This window comes from Astyanax mexicanus, chromosome 21 (assembly GCF_023375975.1).
Source record: "Astyanax mexicanus isolate ESR-SI-001 chromosome 21, AstMex3_surface, whole genome shotgun sequence".
NCBI lineage: Eukaryota > Metazoa > Chordata > Actinopteri > Characiformes > Acestrorhamphidae > Astyanax > Astyanax mexicanus.
The window spans coordinates 2,355,523-2,378,142 of NC_064428.1; the positions used below are offsets into that span (position 1 = coordinate 2,355,523).

Consider the following 22,620-nt stretch of genomic DNA (forward strand, 5'->3'; position numbering starts at 1 on the left):
AAAGTGGAATCTGGGTAAGTGGAGTTTATTTTGCGGTTTCGCCGCTGGTTGCTCCGACTACCAAAGTCACGATCTCAAATGTGCCAACGTTTATTCCAGACACTGATATTAAACGCGACCTCTCCCGTTACGGGAGATTCGGAAGTGAAATAAAAAAGATCCCGCTGGCCTGTAGATCTGGTACCCTGAAGCATGTGCTCTCCTTTCGTAGACAAGTGTTCATGTTTCTGGAGGAGGAAACTTTGGATGTGTCGTTTAGGGTCTGGCATGAAGGGCAGTCGTTTATGATTTACGCGACAACTGGAAGTTTGAAGTGTTTTGAATGTGGCGATGTCGGACACAAGAGACAAGCGTGTCCGCACAGAGATGAGATGGAGCCGGTAGCGGGGCCTAGCAGGCCGCCGGCCGGGGAGGTAAACACTGCGGAGCAGGGCCTGGGAGTTAGCAGTGGAGGAGGTGGAGATAGTGGGGTTAGCGGTAGCTCTACAGGTGGGATCGCTGGTGAGAGGAGTGAGAGAGAGGATGTTCAGGTTGGAGGGATGAAGGAGGCACAGCCCATACTGAATGACTCGCAGGTGAGCGGGGCACGCGGGCAGGGGGGTGCTGCAGGGCTGGGAGGTGGAGAGACACAGGTGAGTGAGGGGGAGATAGTGGAACCGGCAGCTGATACACTAGGAGCTGTCAGTAGAGACATGGCTGATGAGGATGCCTGTTCAGTGCTCTTAGGTATCTCTGACTTGGGGTCTCAGACAGATGACGCTGATCTTTACTCTCTGCAAGAGATTAATCTGTTTCTGGATGAGACTTTTGGCAAAGCCGTTGAAATGAAGGATTTTTTTTGTCTCCTCGGTAGTTCGGCTGCAGCGGTCTGTGGGCTATGATGCCTTGAGTGAAAAGAAAAGGTTTCGGCTGAAGAAAATCCTGACCAAGCTGCGTAAGGGCAAAGGCCATGCACTGGTAAAGAAGCACTAATGAGCACGATGCACTGGGTTTTTTCCTTGCTTAACTGTGTTTTCTGGGTCTGTTCCTTTTTTACTACATTTTTATATATGGAGTTTCTTAGGGTAGGCTCTTTAAACATAAACGGCGGGCGGGATAGACACAAATTAGGGATGCTTTCTGAGTTCGTTAGGATTAGGGGGATTGATATAATATTTTTGCAGGAAACACATTCAACTGTTGATAATGAAATTGATTGGGGAATATGGTGGGGAGGAGAATTTCGCTTGAGTCATGGAACTGCTTCAAGTGCTGGGGTAGCAGTTTTAATGTTGAAATCACTTAATGCGACTGTATTGTCAGTCGCTGAGGTGGTGAGGGGTAGGGTGCTTTTAGTTAAAGTTGAAATTCGGGGGTTTAAGTTTTTGCTTGTGAATGTGTATGCGCCTAATAAAGGCCCCGAACGTTTAGAGGTTTTTTCACAGCTACAGGATGCCCTTTTGGCAAATACTGAAGATGATTTATGTATAGTAATGGTAGGAGACTGGAACTGTACTACACAGTTCACAGTTGACAGGAATGGGGAGGAGCCACATAGTCGATCGAGTGAAAAGCTTGTGCATTTGGTTGGCATGAGTGGTTTAATAGATATATGGAGAGATAGAAATAAAAATGTAAGGCAGTATACATGGTTGAAAATAGATGATTCTAGAGTTGTAGGAGCAAGGTTGGATAGGTTTTATGTCAGCAAAAGTTTTAAGTTTAAGAGCAGACATATTACCTGTGGGATTGTCACGTCTGGTGCTGTCAGCTCCTCTGTCCCTTCCACACCAAGCTCTAACGGAGGTTCTCAGGTTAACAACTACACTACCCAGAATGCACCACCCGCTGACATCACGCACTCACCTGATCACGTGACACCTCACCTGCTTCCTCCAGGAAGTCCCGAATACTGATCACTGGCACTATAAAGGTGCACGCCAAACAAACTACCACGCCGCGTATTGTAGGTTATCCTCGTACAAAGCGTTATTTATCTCTTGTCTCAGTTTACTTTGTGTATGACCTTGCTTTTTGTTTCTCGACGCCGATTCTTGCCTCTGCCTTTGATATTGGATTGTTTGTGTATGACCTGGACTGTACTTTCACCACCGCCTCTTGGATTATCTCTGATACTGGATTGTTTGTGTATGAACTCTGGACTGTCTCTCGTTTATGGTATGGTTTTGTCTTCATTGCTCTGTCTACTGGTGATTACCCTTATTTCTGTATCGACCCTGATTACATCTGTTTATTATTATAATAAACATATTTTGTTTTTATCAGTATCTGCGCTTGTCTGCTATTCTGTTCTGACCATGACAGAATACGCGGCCGAACTAAATCAGATAGCAGATACTGAGGCTATTAGATCTGGTTTAGCCAACCAGGGGAGGCTACTCGGTCAGCACCAGCAAACGCTCGCTGGTGTGACCCAAGCTGTTTCTGAGCTAGCCCGCCAGCAAACCACGCAGCAGCAACAACTAGCTGAGCTGCTAGCTCACCTCAGAGGCGTAACTGAGCCTAGCCCTAGCCCGTTAGCTGCCCCCAGTATGCCTAACGCTAACTCTTCTGTGCCTGGATTTTCTGTCTCTAAACCGGAGTTGTTTGATGGGAATCCGGAAAAATGCAGCGGTTTTCTTTTACAATGCTCCGTGTTTTTCAGTAATTCACCGCCTACAACCGATAAAGCTAAGATCGGTTTTATTATCTCACGGCTTTCTGGTAAGGCACTCGAGTGGGCTACAGCTATTTGGGAAGACCTTTCTGGGGCTAGTTACACTGACTTTTTGGCTACTTTCCGCTCAGTTTTTGATCATTCGCGTTATGGACAGTCTAATGGAGAACTTTTGCTGGCTCTCAAGCAAGGTCAGAAGCCGGTGGCTTCCTACGCTTTGGAGTTTCGCACTCTCGCAGCTGGTAGTGGTTGGAATAACGCTGCTTTAATCAACGTGTTTAGATGCGGACTCAACCCAGATGTACAGAGGGAATTAGCCTGCAGAGATGATTCACTGACCCTGGATCAGCTCATCTCACTGTCGATCCGGTTGGATCAACTTCTCTCGCGCCGACCCAAGACCAGTCCTCGCACTCAACACACTCCTGTGTCTCTGCCTCGCGCTCCCACTCCAGAGAAAGCTGCGCTGCCTGCCCCAGAGCCCATGGATATCCAGAAAACCCGGCTAACTCCAGAGGAGCGGCAGCGTCGAATCCGGCTTCGCCTATGCCTTTATTGTGGAGAGGCCGGGCATTTCAAGGCTGAGTGTGGTCTCCTGACCCGACCTGTGAAAGCTCCAGCCATGGGACAGCGAGTGGAGTGCTCTCCACGCGCTAACGTGGTACGTAAGCACAACACAATCCTTCGCTCTAAATGTTTTTCTTTATCTGTAAATATTATGTTACCTACTGGTATGCTCTCTGTCCCAGCGCTTGTAGATTCCGGGTCGGAGGGGAACTTCATCAGCCAGGACCTAGTTAAGGAGCATGGAGTGCCCACCAGAGAACTTCTACGTCCATTAGCCATCCATGCTGTTGATGGAAAGACTGTCCGCTCCAAGCCGGTTACCCTGCAGACTCTGCCCATCACTCTACAAGCCAGCGCTCTTCATTTTGAGGAACTACCACTTTTCGTGCTTCCCTGCACCGAGCATCCAGTTATCCTGGGCATGCCATGGCTGAAGACCCACGATCCCTCTGTCTCCTGGCGCGGGATATCACGGTTTGGTCTTCTCACTGTCATGAACATTGTCTAGCTTTGGATAGTTTAATCATTCAGTCTACTTCAGTAGAGAGTCCTGACGTTTCTGATCACATTGTTGTACCCGCTGAGTATTCAGATTTTTTGGAAGTGTTTAGCAAAGATAACGCTACAAAATTGCCTCTGCATCGTCCTTATGACTGTGCTATTGACCTAGTGGAGGGTGCCACCTTACCCAAAGCTAGAGTCTACCCCCTTACGCTTGATGAGGAAAAGGCTATGCGTGATTATGTTACTGAAGCTTTGGCGCAAGGTTTCATTCGGCCGTCAAAGTCCCCCGTCGGTTCTGGATTCTTCTTTGTAAAGAAAAAGGACGGGGGACTGAGACCATGTATTGATTATAGAGGTTTGAATGCCATTACTAAAAAAATCGCTTACCCATTACCCCTCATTCCATGTGCCCTTGAGCAACTGCGTTCAGCTACCTACTTCACTAAGCTTGATTTGCGTAGCGCTTACAATTTGATCCGCATTAGGGAGGAGGACGAATGGAAAACCGCGTTCACCACTACTAATGGCCACTACGAGTACCTAGTCATGAGTTATGGTCTCGCTAACGCACCCGCAGTATTTCAGTCGTTTATGAACGATGTTTTTAGAGACATGATTGGCAAATATGTGACTCTTTTTATAGACGACATTTTGTTCTATTCCTCAGACTTAGATTCCCACGTGCAGCACGTGCGCTCAGTTCTCCAGAGACTGTTAGAGAACAATCTTTACGCTAAAGCCGAGAAATGCGAGTTCCACCTTCAGAGAGTCGCATTTCTCGGCTATGTCATCAGCTCCCAGGGAGTTCTTATGGATGACTCTAAAATAGATGCCGTCACTAGCTGGCCCGTTCCCCAGTCTATCAAAGATCTTCAACGTTTCTTAGGTTTCGCAAACTTTTACAGACGTTTCATACGTAACTTTAGTAGCATAGCTGCCCCCCTTACGGCGCTCACTAAAAATGCCACCAAAATTCTGAAGTGGTCCCCTGAAGCTGACCAAGCTTTTCAGAAATTAAAAGCCGCCTTTGTCTCTGCCCCCATCCTGAAACATCCTAATCCAGACTTACCCTTTGTTGTAGAAGTCGATGCTTCTAATACCGGCATCGGAGCAGTTCTCTCCCAACGCAGTGGTTCACCGCCTAAGCTTCATCCTGTAGCCTTTTTCTCAAAGAAAATGTCGCCTGCGGAGCGAAATTATGGGATAGGGGATAGAGAGCTGCTGGCTGTCAAACTAGCTCTTGAGGAGTGGCGTCACTGGCTGGAAGGTGCTGCACATCCGTTCACCGTTTTGACTGATCACAAAAACTTAGAGTATCTCCGTACGGCTAAACGCTTAAACCCCCGTCAAGCTCGTTGGTCATTGTTTTTCTCGCGCTTCAACTTCTCTATCTCGTTTCGTCCAGGCAACCGTAATACTAAGGCTGATGCCTTATCCCGTGTTTTCAGTTCCCCAGATGACGCATGCCACGTTTCTGAACCCGAACACATTCTGCCACCCACAGTTAAGGTAGCTGCTATTAGATGGGAACTAGATGATCTTATCCAGCAGAGTCTGGTTAACACACGACCTCCGGAGGGTTGCCCTCCTCACTAGACTTATGTACCTGAACAATTTCGTGATCAACTTATTGGCTGGGCACATGCTGCTCTTACTTCCGGTCATCCAGGCGTTACACGTACACTGCAACTCATCTCAGCTCGGTATTGGTGAGAAACCATGCGAGCTGACGTTCAAACTTTCGTAGTTTCATGTTCAGTCTGCGCACAATGCAAAACACCAAAAACCCTTCCAGCCAGTAAGCTATGTCCCCTGCCTGTTCCTGAACGACCATGGTCACATATTGCTGTAGACTTTGTTACTGATTTACCTGAATCTGAAGGTTACACAACTATCCTTACAGTGGTAGACAGATTTTCTAGGGGAGTTAAGTTTATCCCTTTTCCTGCACTTCCTACTGCTCTTCAAACCGCCCAAGCTATACACTGTAAAAAATGTCTGTAAAATTAACAGTAAAGTGCTGTAAACTCACAACATAAAAAAACTGTAAATAGAAATACAATATGGTTATGTGTAATTTACAGTTTACTCTTGTAAAACTCTAAACCAAACAAAACTGTAAATTCCAGGGTAAAATAATGTTGAAAGAAGAATATTTTTTTTGTTGAATGTACAGTTTACTGTAATTCAAACATAGAGAACCAGTAATACAAAAAACAATACAATACAGTTAAAAATACAACATCATAGTGTTAAAATGTTTAAAATGTTTATATACAGAACAAATCTGTTTTATATTTCACAAATTCATGTTATATTTTACAGGTAAAAACATGTACAAATACAGTAAATGTTAATTTGCATAGTAAAAACATAGGAGAATGTGTTTTGTGCCTATATTTAACAACACATCAGGCTAGTACCAACACTGTAGATGTACTACGCTACTATAATATCTAATACAATTATTTATACATAGTGCAAGTGATGGCAGTGAATATGGAATATATTAAGACAGACAATTAATAAAAAAACGATATTATAGAAATTACAAAGGGAATTTTAACTATATAAATAGCTAAGGAAAATCTTTGTAATACTAAATGTACAGGAGATTTCATACCCTAAGTTCTTAAGTTTTTCGTAATTTAATTGCTAAACAACTGGTAATATATATATATATATATATATATTACATATTACCAGTTGTTTATATATATATTTTTTATTATTAAGAACCAGATATACAGTAACAGTAATAAACAATAATAATAATAATAATAATAATAATAATAATAATAATAATAATAATAATAATAATAATAATAATTTTATTTAGTAATTTAATTATTACTAAACATAATAATCAAATATAAATTAGTTTTATAATATGTCTAGAGATGTTTTAAGTGAAACTGTCAGGATAAAAATCGTAGTATTTTTATTATTATTTTTTTAACAATAAATAAGCTCTGTATGGTCCAATCAAGGAGCAGTATGGTTTGTTATTAAGGCGGGAGCAGCCATTTTAGAGTGGGGGCTGAGTGCGCACGCTCAATCTGCCTGTAAGTAGTGTCTCGATATGTTGTTAGCAGTGGTAGAAGTAGTTAGCAGTGTTCGAAGTTAGAACTTAATAATTCAGTTCAAACTTTACATTCACTAGCTAGATAACTGTTTGTTTCAGGAAAATACAGGCTTGTGTTTGTGGTTGAAGGTGTGTTTTGCAGCTGACTGCCTGGGGTTAATTAGTTTGGTGAGTATCAAGCTAAATGCTTTTCACTAACTTACATTTTTGTGCTGTTGAGGATGCTAAATGTTAGCTAGCTAAAATCAGCAGATTAAAAAATGATAACCTGCAGTTTTTGTAGCAGATCTCTTGGGACTTTGAAGGGTTATGTGCTGCATTGTAAAGTTCATAGAAACGAACCCCACTGTTTTTTCAAATGTGCTGGTACTGACTGCAAAAGGACATTTTGCACTTATGCAGCTTTTAAGGCTCATTTCTATCGGGTTCACCATGAGCCTGCACCCTCTGGTACTTGTAGAGCTATTGTTACAGACTTTAAATGTGCAATTTCTTTGTGCGAGCACCAGTTTCACACAGTGAAAGAACTTGTGTCCCACTTAAAAGAACATATAGTGGAAGGGCGACCTGTGCAATGTCCAGTAACTGGTTGTAAAAAATCTTTCACTGTGAAATCATCCTTTACTGCTCACATGTCCAGGAAACATCAAAAATGTTCAAATGATAGCATAAGTGACCTGTACATGGAATCAGTATCTCAGTCCTCTGCGGACATTGCTCATAGAAGCATCCTCACATGCACAGATCCAGCAACAAATGAAAGCATTGAATTCCCTCAGAATTTCAAAGAAACCTATCTTAGGAATGCATGTTTGTTCTACCTTAAATTGCAAGGGCAGTTTCTTCTTCCAGCTTCAACAATACAGATTATTGTTGAAGAAATGCAAAATGTACATGAGTTGGGACAGGATTACACTTTGAATAAATTACATTCACTTTTAAAAAATGATATGTCCCTTTCAGATGATTCAATTGCCAAAATTTGTGATTGTGTAAAGGAGTCCGATTTGTTCTCTGCCTGTCATCAGGGGCCACTAAGAACAACATATTCAAGAGCTCAGACATTTAAAAAGATGTTTAAATATGTTGAGCCTAAAAAAGTGTTATTAGGAAATGATGAAAATATGACTCAAAGGTTTGCTTACTATGTACCTGTGTTACAAACCTTAAGCAGTTTATTAGAATCTGAATTATGGGCAAATTCATTGTCTCAGCAGTCTTGTGAAACAGACACAGATGTGTTTGTTGACATAAATGATGGACAAAACTTTAAGGCCAACAAGTACTTCATTGAAAATCCAGGATGCTTAAAGCTAATTTTGTACCAAGATGCTTTTGAAATTGTCAACCCCCTTGGCTCTGCTAAGAAAAAACACAAAGTTGTTGCAGTCTATCTGTCTTTGGCAAATTTACCTGCTCATGTGCGGTCCAATACTAATCACATGTTCCTTGTCTTACTGTGTGGAGAGAATGACTTAAAACAATTTGGAGGTGCCAAGGTTTTCTCAGAGATGTTGGAGGATTTAAAGTGTTTGGAAGACAATGGAATTACTGTAGGTGATGAAACAGTCAAAGGGGCTCTTTATTGTATTGCTGGTGATAATCTGGGTTCACACAGCATTGGTGGATTTACTGAAAACTTTAGTTGTTCTCAGTTGTACTCAGATACTGTGAAATCACACGAAGTGAGTTTCAGAGTGATGATCCAAATGTGTGTGGTCCACAGCGCACCCCAGAAAGTTATGATTCCGCTGTTGGTGATCTACAAACTGAAGGTGGAGCCAGTCAAGGCATCAAAGGCATAAAGGTAAGCTCCGTTTTCAATACTCTGAAATCGTTTCATGTTTGCCAGCCTGGTCTTCCACCTTGTTTAGGCCATGACCTCTTTGAAGGTGTGTTATCCTATGATGTAGCTCTGTACTTGAAGCATTTCATTAAAAAAAAGAAATGGTTTACATATTCATTGTTAAACCGGCGCATCAAGCAGTTCAAGTACAAAGGATCTGATGCTCTTACAAAGCCATGCTCTGTCAACCCTGGGGTCTCCAAGCTTTCAGGACAAGCTATACAGAACTGGAATTTCTTAAGGTTGCTGCCTTTATTAATTGGTGACAAAGTGCAAAATCCGGACGATGATGTGTGGAAGTTAATTCTCCAGCTTAAAGATGTTGTTGATATGATTTGTGCACAGAAGATTTCTTTGTCTCAGGTGGTCTACCTTGACATTGTAATCCAAGAATATTTGGAATCAAGACTATTTTTCTTCTCTGAGAGTCCACTAAGACCGAAACACCATTTTTTGCGTCACTATCCGGCACTGATTTTAAAATTTGGCCCCTTGATCAGGCTGTGGACAATGCGCTTCGAAAGTAAACACAGTTACTTCAAGAGGTGCACTAGACATTTGAAAAACTTTAAAAACATCTGCCTAACATTATCTGAAAGACATCAAATGTTTCAGGCATATCTTTTAGCTGGTCCAGGATGTAGTCAGCTTCTGAAAGTCAAGGACAGTTGTGCTTTCTACCCCAACCTGTACAGTGATGCAATTAAACATGCAGTTAGAGAATTTGGCTTTTCAGAACACAATACTAGTGTTTCCACAGAAGTGCAGTATAAAGGTACATCATATAAAAAAGGACACTTCCTTGTGTCAAAAAATGATGAGCACATGGAGCTTGGAGAACTTCTCATTGTGTTAATTCAGAATGATACAGCTGTGTATTTTGTAATGGATATACATAAAGCTGACTTTATTTCTGAATACCATCTGTATTCAATTACAAAACAGAGTGCAGGGCTGCAATGTCTTAACGTTAATGACTTGGTAGATTTCTATCCATTGCCCTCATACGTTGTTAACGGGCACAAAGTCATTCCGTTGAAACACAGTGTGTTGTCAAAGTAAGCATGTTCTTAGCCACTATGGAGGATAAACCAAATTTGCACACATTTGTTATTGATATGTATGTGTTCATAATGGTTTTATTTGTACAGAAACAGTTTAAATCCTCATCCACATTATGCACTCAGTGAGCAATTTATTTGTAATACTGTATTGACATCCTATTACTGGGCCACACTGGGGTTCACTGAGCTCCTCAGAGCAACATTTTCTGAGCTCCTCAGAGCTGTCTGCATGTCTAGGTGCTTGTTTTTATACACTTGTAGACATAGACGTAGTTAGAACCTGGGTTTAGTGATTTGGATACGTGAGCAAATCATTTGGCTGTGTAGTGTAGGAGTACAGCTCTTTGTAATAAATTGTTTGATTATTGTATGCTCAAAGTAGAGGTTATTCTAATCTCTATGTACGGTAAAGTTTTACTCTACATTTTTTTCACTGTTGTTATTCTTATATGGTTTCAGATATGACTGACTTGGAGCAAACATTTTTACGAACTGCCATAACTGAGGTCTTGCCTGACCTTTCAGAGGTGACAAAAGATATTCTAGAAGAGACCTTACAATCCATTGGGGTGGAAACATTCGATGATTTTCAGTTTATTGAGGAAGCCGATTTGCTGTCAGCGTTAAGGCCAATTCAAGCCCGCAAAGCCCTGGCTGCTTGGAAGCTGAAATGTAAGTCAAGTATTGTAGTGCAGAATTGCATGATTGGCCACACTGGTCTCTGTTTAATATAAATTTTTTTTTTTTTTTTTGCAGGCCAGACTCCTGAATCAAGTAGCCCATCTGTTGGTGCCTCACCAGGACCTTCTGCATTCTTTCCATCACCCTCACCCAGAAGTTCATCCTCAGCCTCTTCCAGCAGCTGCCAAAGCCCTGATATAGATTGGGTGGATAGCTTTGTAATACCTTGGGAAAAGTTCCCAGAAGAACTGACGCAGTCTTTAGAGAGAGGAAAAAGACCAAGTCCACGAATGAGACGAGAAATGGTCCGAATTGTGGTGTGCGAGATGATGCGAAAGAGTTCTTGCATAAGTAAAAGGATCTCTACTGAAGTTGCCAAAAAGATGGTGGCAAAATATCCCAAATCTCTGCAAGACGTGATTGAGGGAGATGTGGTTGGGCCAGGGTACCACTCACTAGTCAAGTAATTGCAATACAGGGTAGACAATGTAAAGCGGTCCTCAATCCCAAAAATAAGAAAACGAAAGCATTGCACTGATGAGTCCGATACAGATGAAGTCCCTCCAGAAAAGAAAGCAGCAATCCAGGATACATATGGGTGCATTAACTGGGACGTAAAATTTCTGCCCCTTGGAGAGACCCCAGAGAGCCAACAAGAAAAGAATGAAAAACTGAAGAGGATGTCTCAGCAAACCAATGCAAATTCACAGGATGTCAAGCTTTTAATGAGAGCAACTTTCTACACACAGCGCAAACAAGTCAACCAGGGGAAAAATATTAAATTCCTTCTGGAAGAATGGCCATTTTGGTTTGACGAACTTGGCATGGCTGTCCACTTTAAGGAGCTCACTGGAATTGGCCTAAAAGAAACATTCACACGAAATGTGGATCTGAAGGGGAAACGGCTCCTGAACTACTTAAATACTGTGTGTGTGAACAGAAAAAAGAAGTTCCTCCAGGCTGTAACAAAGTGTAAAGTGATGAGGGGAGAGCTAAGTGGTTGCTCTGAAGATGTCAAAGAGATTGTGCTGCTTCTGCTGTCCTACTTCGATGAGAAGGAAGATTCGATGTTCTCTTATGTGGATGACACATGCCTGGCAGGAGAAGTACAGTTGGACCAAGTTCAGCTGACTCCCACCATCATTGTGTGTGGTAAGTTCACTTTTTTGGCCTTACTTTTATCTTATTATTGTATTCTGTTTAACATTAAGTATTTTAACACCCTTAAAATGGAAAACACTGGTAACAGACTTTAAAAAATGTAAAGTACTGTGTTAAGTTAATTTTTATGTTTGTATGTTTGTTTTTAGGGCGAACTTGCTATTCTGCGGGCAGGTTCATGCTGAGTGTGGATCGAAGCATTGTACAAGATAACATCGCTTCTTTCATTTCTGCCCTGTGCATGATGTTTGGGAGCTATTATTGCTTCAACATTGCTTATCCATCAGAGCTGGCATCAACCCTGGAGTTTCTGCAGAGGTGTGTCTCTTTTTTGATTAAAGGTTAATGGTTAAATGTTAAAAGTTGTTATTTTTTTGTTGTTACTGAAACTAGTATTCATTTAGTTATCTGATTTTTAAGGTGTTTCTTCTCAATCAACCCAGAGAAAGGCACTAAAGTGGAGAAGACCAGCACATCCCGTCTTCCTGTGAACCCTAGAGTGCTTACCTTGATTCAGGAACTTTCAGATCATGAATGGCGTGATGTTTGAATATGGACTAAATATGGATTTATGGTATGTGATGTGCCACACTCAACATTTAAAGTTTTGTTTTAGATCACGTGTGCAGTTCTTTAAGTTTATGGCTCCAGTCCCATCACATTTTTGAATGTAGCAATTTCTCTGCTTTTTGGCCTCCTGTTGACTAGGAGTGTTTTCACATTTGAAAGCCATGGTTTGTGTGTTATATTTTGTATATGTTTATTCCAGTTAGTTTTGATTTAACACTGCAGTTTTGTGAGCACACTAAAGAATGTGATCTTTAGGTCATCTTGACTTACATAGGCATCATAAACTCCCATATGTTTCACACCAATTTGTAAAGAGACATGCCTGATAGCAGCTTGTTTTCAGTACAGGAAGTTAGTTTAGTCAGTTAGTTTTAGTTGTAATGTTAAATCATGTGTTCCTGATTTCACATTGCATGTGCATCCGGCAGAAGAATGAGCATAAAAATTACCCTCTTGTTTATTTTATTACTGCCTATAAAAAGGGTAAACCCAAAATTATAGTACATAAAGAAATCACCTGCGTAAGCCGCTGTACCCATACTGCTGCATAACCTGTGCATGCCAAAGGGATTTTAAAGATCCTTACAACAAATGTTATTGTTCTTCTTTAGATACATAGAATTGGATTTAAAAGCAGGTGTCAGTCAAAAAATAATTGCATCTTTATTTTTGAGTTGTAATATTTCCTCATTCACACGTCTATACTTCAGTGTAAATATCGATTGAAGACTTTGATTTGACTATTGTTACCGTCACATGAAAAACATGCAACATGTCTTAAACAGCAACTTTACAGTACAGAGATAAAATCTTATCTTTCAATGGAAGTCAATATGAAAAAAGATTTAAATTCAGGTAATTTTAGAGAATATCTATTGGTTCATTCTTTAATAAATTTAACACAGTTTAATTGACAGTTTGTGTGTTCATGTATTTACCTAAAAATTTAGAGATACTTGTTTTTCTTTGGACAGTGACGTGTTCTAATGATGTAATCCTTTATTGATTTAAAATGGTTTCTTGTGACAGTTTTAGAATAAGTCTTTGCTTAGTTTCATGCAGCACATTTTATTTCGTTGTCTTTCATGTTTTCTTTCTCCATCTTTTAACAAAGGTATCACTAACACATATGCTGACAAATTGAATATTAAGGAACTGCTTTGTGGTCAATAAAATTTTGGAACGGCAAGTTATTGGTGGATTTCTTTTATTTTACTTTATTCTTAGGGTATGTCTAGCCATGTCTGTAGTTTTTAAATGTTTAATCCGTTTACAGTGGGTGATATTTTTCACAGTCCTAGTAAAACAAACGGCTGTATAAAGCAGAATATACTTAGAATATTGTCTAAGTAATTTATATTTGAGACTAAGATATGGTGTGAGTCAAAGATGTTTGCAATAGGCTTAATATTAAAAGGATGTTAAAAACTTAAAGACTTAAAATTTAGCCATCAATAGACACAATTACATTATAATCCATGTAAGTAACATTAGCATAAAAATTACAGTGTTGAGATGAAACTTTTACAGTTAAATAAAGTTGTTTGTTTTGTATTTTTCAGTAAAATCTAAAGTGATTAACTGTAAAATATGCGATAAATGCTTGTAAATTATACTTAAAAAATGTTGTCTTTTGGCAGCATTGTCATGATAATTCAGCAAAAAAGGGTTGTTAAATGTACTGTTTTAAAATGTACTTTTTTTGTAAAACAACAGTTTTAAACTGTAAAATATACAGGTTGATCTGTAAAGGTATTTACATGTATGCTGTTTTTTCTACAGAATTATTCTGGCAACCACAGCTGCCAGATTTTTTTTTGTAAAAACAACAATTTTTTTTTTTACAGTGTATACACACACATTTTTAGACATTATGGGGTCCCGGAGGACATTTTGTCAGATAGAGGTCCTCAATTTACTTCTCGGGTATGGAAATCATTTTTTGAACATTTGGGGGTACACGTGAGTCTCACTTCTGGGTTTCACCCCACTAGTAATGGTCAGTGTGAGAGAGTTAACCAGGAGTTGGGAAAGTTTCTAAGGCTATACTGTTTCACTCCTTTTCAGTGCATTCTGGGTTATCAGCCTCCGTTAGCTCCGTGGACAGCGTCGTCCACTGAGATCCCCGCTGTTGACGACTGGATGAAGCGGAGTGAGCAGGTGTGGGAGGAGACGCATCAGCAGATCTCGGAGGTTTTACGGAAATATAAGGAGCAGTCCGACACCGTGGTACCACCCCCCAATACCAACCCGGAGACAGGGTGTGGTTGTCGACCCGGGACTTGAGGTTTGAGGGGGCCTGTAGGAAACTGCTGCCTAAATATATTGGCCCATTTAAGGTGTTGTCTCAGGTTAACGAGGTGACTTATAAGATTGAGTTGCCTGCTCAGTACAGAGTGCATAACTCATTCCACGTTTCTCTGCTCAAGCCTCTTGTCCCAGGTCCGCTTGCTGAGGGTGTTCCAGATGACATGCCGCCCGCGGCTGTGGAGGGGGAGGATTCGTCTACCTATGCGGTTCGAGAGGTGTTGGATTCACGCAGGCGTGGCGGTGTGCTCCAGTACCTCATAGACTGGGAGGGTTACGGCCCTGAGGAGCATTGCTGGGTTGCCGCCGGTGACGTGCTGGATCCTGCTCTACTGGCCGAGTTTCATGCCCGTCACCCTAGTAAGCCTGCTCCTAGACCCCGTGGGCGTCCCAAGCGCTCACTCTCTTCTTCGGCTCCGGTACGTAGGGGTTCCCAGTCTCGCAATCGCCGCCTGCCCGTCACCTCTGAGGCTACGCCTGGTCCTCCCGCCGGTACTCCCTGCCCGTCGGGTGGACGTCGTCGTGGTCGTCCCCTTTCCGGCTCCGTTCCGACTCCCTTGGGGGGAGGTACTGTCACGTCTGGTGCTGTTAGCTCCTCTGTCCCTTCCACACCAAGCTCTAACGGAGGTTCTCAGGTTAACAACTACACTACCCAGAATGCACCACCCGCTGACATCACGCACTCACCTGATCACGTGACACCTCACCTGCTTCCTCCAGGAAGTCCCGAATACTGATTACTGGCACTATAAAGGTGCACGCCACACAAACACCCACGCCGCGTATTGTAGGTTATCCTCGTACAAAGCGTTACTTATCTCTTGTCTCAGTTTACTTTGTGTATGACCTTGCTTTTGTTTTCTCGACGCCGATTCTTGCCTCTGCCTTTGATATTGGATTGTTTGTGTATGACCTGGACTGTACTTTCACCACCGCCTCTTGGATTATCTCTGATACTGGATTGTTTGTGTATGAACTCTGGACTGTCTCTTGTTTATGGTATGGTTTTGTCTTCATTGCTCTGTCTACTGGTGATTACCCTTATTTCTGTATCGACCCTGATTACATCTGTTTATTATTATAATAAACATACTTTGTTTTTATCAGTATCTGCGCTTGTCTGCTATTCTGTTCTGACCATGACAGGGATTTTCTGATCATCATTTAGTAATAATAGATTTGAATGTTACTCTCACATTTTCTGCTCATTATTATTGGCATTTTAATGTTAAGCTTTTACAAGATAATTTTTTTTGTAGTAATTTTTGTAGTAGATTTTTGGGGTGCGTGGAGAGAGCAGAAGGCTTCTTTTGATAGCTTGAGTCAGTGGTGGGATGTAGGAAAGGCGCAAGTCAGAGTCTTTTGTCAGAATTATTCTTCTCATGTGGCTAGTTCAGCACGGTTAGCTGTTAAAAAATTGCATGAAGATATTATGTATTTGGAAAATGAAGTAATTGGAAATAATAATGTGGAGTTACATAAGGGACTAATAGAGAAAGAACAGCAGTTGAGAATATATTTACAAGAGCAGGTTAAAGGTGCACTGATGCGGGCTAGGATTAGTTCTATCAAAGATATGGATGCTCCAAGTGCTTATTTTTTTAACTTGGAGAAAAAAGTTGTACAGCAGAAGCAGATGACCTATTTACAGCGAGAAGATGGGACTCTGACATCCGATCCAGCCGTGATGAGGAGGATGGCAGTGCAGTATTATGCCGAACTGTATGGCTCTCAGGACTGTGATTCTGACTGTGTTACAGACCTGATTCGGGATCTTTCAGTGCTGACTCCAGGTCAGAGAGAGACACTGGACTTTGATATTTCTTATGAGGAACTTACAGCAGCCATGAAGCAGCTGAATACTGGCTGTTCTCCAGGATTGGATGGATTACCAGCTGAATTTTATCAGTGTTTCTGGACAGTGTTGGGAAGGGACTTTTATGAGGTACTGTTGGAGTGTCTATGGACTGGTCTACTCCCTACTAGTTGTAGGAGAGCAGTTTTGTCTCTCCTGCCTAAGAAAGGAGATTTGGGTCTTTTGAAAAATTGGAGAACTGTTTCCTTGCTATGTTCGGACTATAAGATATTTTCAAAATGCCTAGCTAATAGACTTAAATGTTATTTAAATACTATTATTGGGGAAGATCAAACATATTGTGTGCCGGGACGGTCAATTATGGATAATTTGTTTCTTTTACGGGATGTGATCGATTATAGTATAATGCATGATGAAGACTTGGGGATTTTATCACTCGATCAAGAGAAAGCATTCGACAGAGTAGATCATGGGTATCTTTTTAAAACTATGATTGCTTTTGGGTTTGGAGACAAGTTTGTGTCATGGGTTAGGCTTTTATATTCCGATGCTTCTGTCATGGTGAAGGTTGGTGGGGCTTTAAGTGAAAAAGTGCCAGTGCAGAGGGGTATAAGACAAGGGTGCCCTTTATCAGGCCAATTGTATAGCATTACAATTGAACCATTGCTGTGCAAGTTAAGAAGAGGGCTTAGGGGCATACCAGTAACAGGAGACCCATTTGGGACCTGTATTTCAGTGTCTGCTTATGCCGATGACGTCACAGCTGTGGTCACTGGGCAGGAGGATGTCGAGGCACTTAGAAGGAGTCTTGAGATTTATGAACGGGCGTCCTCGGCTAGAGTCAACTGGGGTAAAAGTGAGGGCTATTTAATTGGTCCTTGGTCTGGTCATGAGATTCCTAGGCTTCCAGGTAACTTAGTTTGGGGACGGGAAGGTCTAAAGGTTTTGGGTGTGTTTTTAGGGAGCAGTCATTTTCAGAAAAAGAATTGGGAGGGTATGCTGGATAAGGTGTCTGCCCGATTGTCTAAGTGGAATTGGCTAACACCACGTTTGTCGTATAGGGGGAAAGTGCTGGTTGCAAACAATCTAGCTGCTTCTACACTACACTGTGGCACAGATTGATGGTCCTGGAGCCACCGGAGGACCTGATCAGAGCAGCACAGAAGCGGTTGGTAGACTTTTTCTGGAGTGGACAGCACTGGACTCAGGCGGCAGTTCTTTACCTGCCAATTGCAGAGGGAGGGCAAGGTCTAATGGACATTCAAAGCCGAGTCAGAGCCTTTCGGTTGCAGTCCGTAAAGCGTTTGCTTTACTGCAGGGATCTACCATGGACACGGATGGCTGATAGAATCTTACAGAGGGCGGGGGGTCTGGGGTATGATCTTCAGCTGTTTTGGATCAGCTTGGCTGAGGTGAATTTGTCTGCTCTTACCCCCTTTTACCGCTCCCTTCTTCAGGTTTGGGGATCAATGTTACGGGTGTGTTGGGATGTTCAGGATCCTGGAGAGTGGATACTGGAAGAACCGCTATTTTTTAATCCACTGATACGGACTAATTTGTTATCCTCTGTGAGTTTGAGAGTGTGTCTTTTGAGACATGGATGCACAATGTTGAGCCACTGTATAGATGGTAATGGATGGAAATCAGCTACGGAATTTAGGGAAATAGCCGGTCTGCAATCTTCCAGGGTGGCTGCGAGGTTGTTGGAGGAGATACGGTCAGGAATTCCAGGATGCTACAGAGAAGCTGTTGGAAGAGGTGGATTACGGAGTCGACGAGAGGAAAGACTTTGTGCACCCAGTTTCAGAGTGGACATGGCGATTGAGGAGGATCCAGATGGAGAAGGAGTTCCAGTATCTACGATCTTCCATGTTCCGGAGCTGGGTGATTTCCAGGAACTGTCTAAGAAGGACTTATATTGTGCTTGTGTGAAGGTCACGCATCAAACCGTGCTGAAGCGTCACAACTTGTCTAAGTGGTTGGTGTTGTTTGGACCAGACTTCCCTCTGAGGGACAGGTGGAGATCCCTATATAAACCTCCCATAGAGAAGCGTACAGCTGATCTTGAGTGGAGGATTATTCATGGGGTGATAGCCACAGACAGACATGTGGCACGCCTGAATCCAGCAGTTAGGGGGCAATGTAGGTTCTGTGGGCTGGAGGAAACTGTGGAGCATTTATTCTTGCGATGTAGCAGGTTAAACGCTCTGTTTCTTTTTTTAAAGGGTTGTTTTGATTTATTCAGAGAGGAATTTTCTGATAGAATTTTTATTGCAGGGGTGAAATATAGATCTCATGTACGGAGGAAGGTGAACCTTTTAAACTATGTTGTGGGAACATCCAAATTAGCAATATGGCTTACAAGGAGGAATAAGGGAAGTGGTGCTGGCTGTGTTGCTCCTGAGTTGATGCTGAAAGGACTGATGGCAGGGCGTATGAAAGTGGAATATGAATATTATAAGTTGGTAGATAATATTGAGGAATTTGCTGTAGTATGGGGACATGGTGATATCACGTGTAGTGTTGATGAAGATTTACAATTAATTCTTAATTTTTAAGTTGTGTTTAGTGGATTAATTGTTGGTAAAAGATGTGTGTTGTAAATGAAATGTTTATTTTTTTTGGAATAATAAAGTGGAGTAAATCTCAATCTCTCTGTATCTCTCTCTCTCTGTATCTCTCTTTCTCTCTGTATCTCTCTTTCTCTCTATTTCTCTGTTTTTGTTTTTTTTTCAATTTAAAAAAGCTTTATTGGCATGAATTGCAATTAACAACTTTTGCCAAAGCCAATGGTAAAAAAATAAAAAATAAATACATAACAGTACATATAAAAATATATATTAACATATCTTACATATAAAAGTAAATATAAATAAATGAAAATAAATGAATAAGATATTAATAACAGTGTTGTATGTTGTAATTATTTAAGAAGAGTTGTGATTGGTCTGTTGATTAAGCTGATTTCTGTGGTGATGTAGAGCTGAGACGTAATTGGCTGATAGTGTTCTGGTCTCAGCTTCTTCTCCGAGAACGACTCTGAGTTTCTCACAGTCAGACAGAGATGGGAAAGCAGGATTGGTGAAAGTACGGCTCTCTGAGGGTCTGGTACGTGGATCTCGTCCTCTGTCTGCATTTGGCTGCAGTGTGGGCAGGTTCTCTCCACCTCCAGCCCGTGATCACTAATCCTGTATTTAGTGAGGAGTTTTCTCTCCTGAACTTGTTTAATGTTTAGATACTCTGCCAGGGTGATGTTACGGTTTAATAATCTGTAACAGGTTAATTTTATCTGTTGATTTATTTCATTTGTCCAAATTTGGTCATATTCGAGGGAAAGAGATTAGTTTGATGCTGTTTGTGGAGGAGGCGGGGTTTAGGGGATGAAGTTTAGTGAGTGGTTGGCTGAGCAGGCAGAGTGGGTGTGGTTTTGAGGACAGTTGATTGGCCAGAAGAGCTCTATATCTGATGGAATTTGGATCAGCCTGAATAAGTGATAGCCAGTATTTTACAGATCTTTTGCGAATATCAGTGTGCAGAGGGTAAAGGCCCAGTTCTGCTCTGCAGGCGTTATTGGAGGCGTTTCTGTGAACTCTGAGAAGGTTTTTTTCAATAGGGTTTTTATCCCAGTTCTTTAAATCCAAGCACAATGTTGGCCCCCATGTTTCACATCCATATAATAGAATTGGTTATATCCAAATTTTGATGGGATTTTACCAAATTTAGTTGTGTCACGCTGCCTCGCCGAACCCCGAGCTCAGGGACACGAAGTCAGCGGGTAGGTAGTGACCAAGGGGAAAAAAAATGCAGTGAATCCAGCAGTTCAAATGGTGAGCTTTTATTTACAGTGCGAGTGAAAAAAATACAAACAAAAGCTGTGCAAAAACGGAAAATAAACACAGTTAAAATTCCTGACTAGTTTCAGTACAGGTAAATAAACCAAGGCCGCAAGGCCATAGGTTCAAAACTCGGTACCAGCTCGACCCGCACCTGTGCCCCCTCTCAGCATCAGGTCAGTCATAACTGAGCCAGCCCCCTCACCAAAGCTTACCCAGTCCCTCTTCATCCATTAGCCCCGCCCCTACTTTAATGGATCACACCATTTCTAGATCTGCAGGGGAAAATGGCTAGGCTTCAGAGGTTCCAAACATAACAGACATGAAATTATAATATTTACATAAGGCCTTAAAAAGAACGATTTTACAAATGTCGACATGAATGCTAACATTACTTTTTGATGTTACCTTTTAGGGATTACTCTACCCCGTACCCCTCCCTGAGGTAGCCGAGGGCCCTTCAGCTTGCCCCAGAGACAAAAAAAGGTATAAAAAGGTAAGTATAACAGGTAAGTATCAATAGGTATAAAAAGTGAGTAATACAGGTAAGTATCAACGCTGGTGATGAAGATAACTATTGTCTTTTAATAGCATAAAAAGCCCTTCTTGCCTTTTCACTGAGAGCTTTTACAGCCAGGCCAAAACTCCCAGATGAGCTGATTTCAATGCCCAGGTAAGTGTATGTGGTGCTGTGTTGTAGGATTTGTCCTCCGTAAGTAAGATTTTTGTTTTCCTGAGATCTGGATTTCTTCTGGAAGATCAGGACTTTGGTTTTGCTGAGGTTTACTGTGAGAGCCCAGTTCTGGCAGTACTCCTCCAGCACTGCCAGACTCCGCTGTAAGCCCTGCTCTGAGGTGGACATTAGGACCAGGTCATCAGCGTAGAGTAAGCACTTTATTTCACTGTTGTTTAAAGTAAGGCCGGGGATGACTGACTGCTCCAGTGTGGTGTCTCACTCCACGGCTCTGCTGGAAGAATTCAGTTCTGGATTTGCCAATTCGTATTGCACATTAGTTTTTAGAATAAGTGATTTTATTATATCAAATGTTTTCCCGCCTATTCCGTTTTGAAGAAGTTTATATAGTAAGCCTTCATGCCAAATTGAATCAAAAGCTTTATGAAAATCTACAAAGCATGTGAAGATTTTTCTTTGGTTAGGGGTAATATTTTTATTAATTATAGAATTTAAAGAGTATATATGGTCTGATGTGCGGTGTTTTGGTACAAAAACCAATTTGTGATTTACTCAGAATTTCATGTTTCATTAGAAAGTCCATAATTCTAGTATTTATAATACTACAAAAAACTTTTCCGATGTTACTACAAACACAAATACCTCTGTAATTATTGGGGTCATATTTGTCTCCTTTTTTGTATATGGGAGAAATCGGTCCTTTGCTCCAGATCACAGGAAAACATCCTGATTTTAAAATCAAATTAAAAAGTTTAACAAGCCCTTCTATTGCTTTGGGGTTGCATAATTTAATCATTTCATTGCTGATATTGTCTGGACCACAAGCTTTCTTAAATTTAAGCTTTTTAATTTGGTTATGGATTTCTTCATTTGTAATTGGGAAGTCAATTGGGTTTTGATAATCTTTAATAGATTTTGTTAATTCATCAAGTTTTATCTTGATTTGATTAAATTTAGGGTTATCTATTTTCTTATAAAGGTTTTCAAAGGATTTCCATATTGAGGCGTTTTGAATTGGTAGTCTTCCTTCATTTGAGTCACATTTTTTATAGAGCTCCTAGAATGAGTTATCATTGATTGCTTGTTTGATTTGCTCAAGTATTGTTCTTAATAGTTTGGCTTTTTTGATTTTCAGGAGTGTTTTGTATTCTTTTAAAGCGCTTTAATAATCAGTACATATGTCAAATCAAATCAAATTTATTTGTATAGTGTCACGTAGCCTTGTGCTCCTTCCACACTACCGGACTCCATTTCCCAGAATCCCCCTGATTATGACATCAATAATAACCTTTCACCTTCACCCAATCGCGTTACGCTCCGACGCTCTGATTCCCATGTGTTCTGAATTACTTCCGGTTCATTCTTGTCCAGCTCCGGTATTTAAGGCATCCGTTTGTAAACCAACACCGCTAGGTATTGTCGACTCATGTTGCATACTAAGCGTTTTCCTGATTACTGTTTTTGCCTTTTTGTTACGACCCTGTTTTCGGATTATCGGTTTATGTCTTTTGTTTTGCCCTTATTGGATTTGTTGTATGGTTGGACTGTTTCTCGGTTTCGAACTCGGACTGTATTTTTGACTACGTCTTCGGTTATCGGTGAGATCATTGTTTGCCTGGTTATTCTGTTAGCAGTACTTGTTAGCCTTCCTGCTAATAAACCTGTATGTATTTTTAACTCTGCTCGCGTCACTCCTCTCTACCTGGCGTCACATATAGCGCTTTTTACAGCTGGTGTTGGCACAAAGCAGCTTTACAGAAACATGATTACAGGACAAAGAATCAGGCAAAACATTACACATAGAAAATACAGAATACAGAACCCCCAGTGAAAAAC

General features: G+C 41.2%; 1 protein-coding gene across 2 annotated transcripts; it reads left to right on the plus strand.

Moving 5' to 3' along the window:
* Positions 1 to 6,784: 6,784 nt before the first annotated feature.
* Positions 6,785 to 12,966, plus strand: LOC111195522 (uncharacterized). 2 transcript variants are annotated; one of them, XM_022683122.2, is made up of 6 exons: positions 6,785 to 6,980; positions 8,539 to 8,619; positions 10,182 to 10,394; positions 10,479 to 11,555; positions 11,714 to 11,882; positions 12,008 to 12,966. In XM_022683122.2, the coding sequence occupies exons 4-6, from the start codon at positions 11,084 to 11,086 to the stop codon at positions 12,018 to 12,020; spliced, it is 654 nt and encodes a 217-aa protein (XP_022538843.2). In that variant the 5' UTR covers positions 6,785 to 6,980; positions 8,539 to 8,619; positions 10,182 to 10,394; positions 10,479 to 11,083; the 3' UTR covers positions 12,021 to 12,966. The 2 variants fall into 2 exon arrangements, with proteins under 2 accessions (XP_022538843.2, XP_022538842.2); XM_022683121.2 differs by having other exon boundaries at positions 6,787 to 6,980; positions 11,985 to 12,966.
* Positions 12,967 to 22,620: the final 9,654 nt, after the last annotated feature.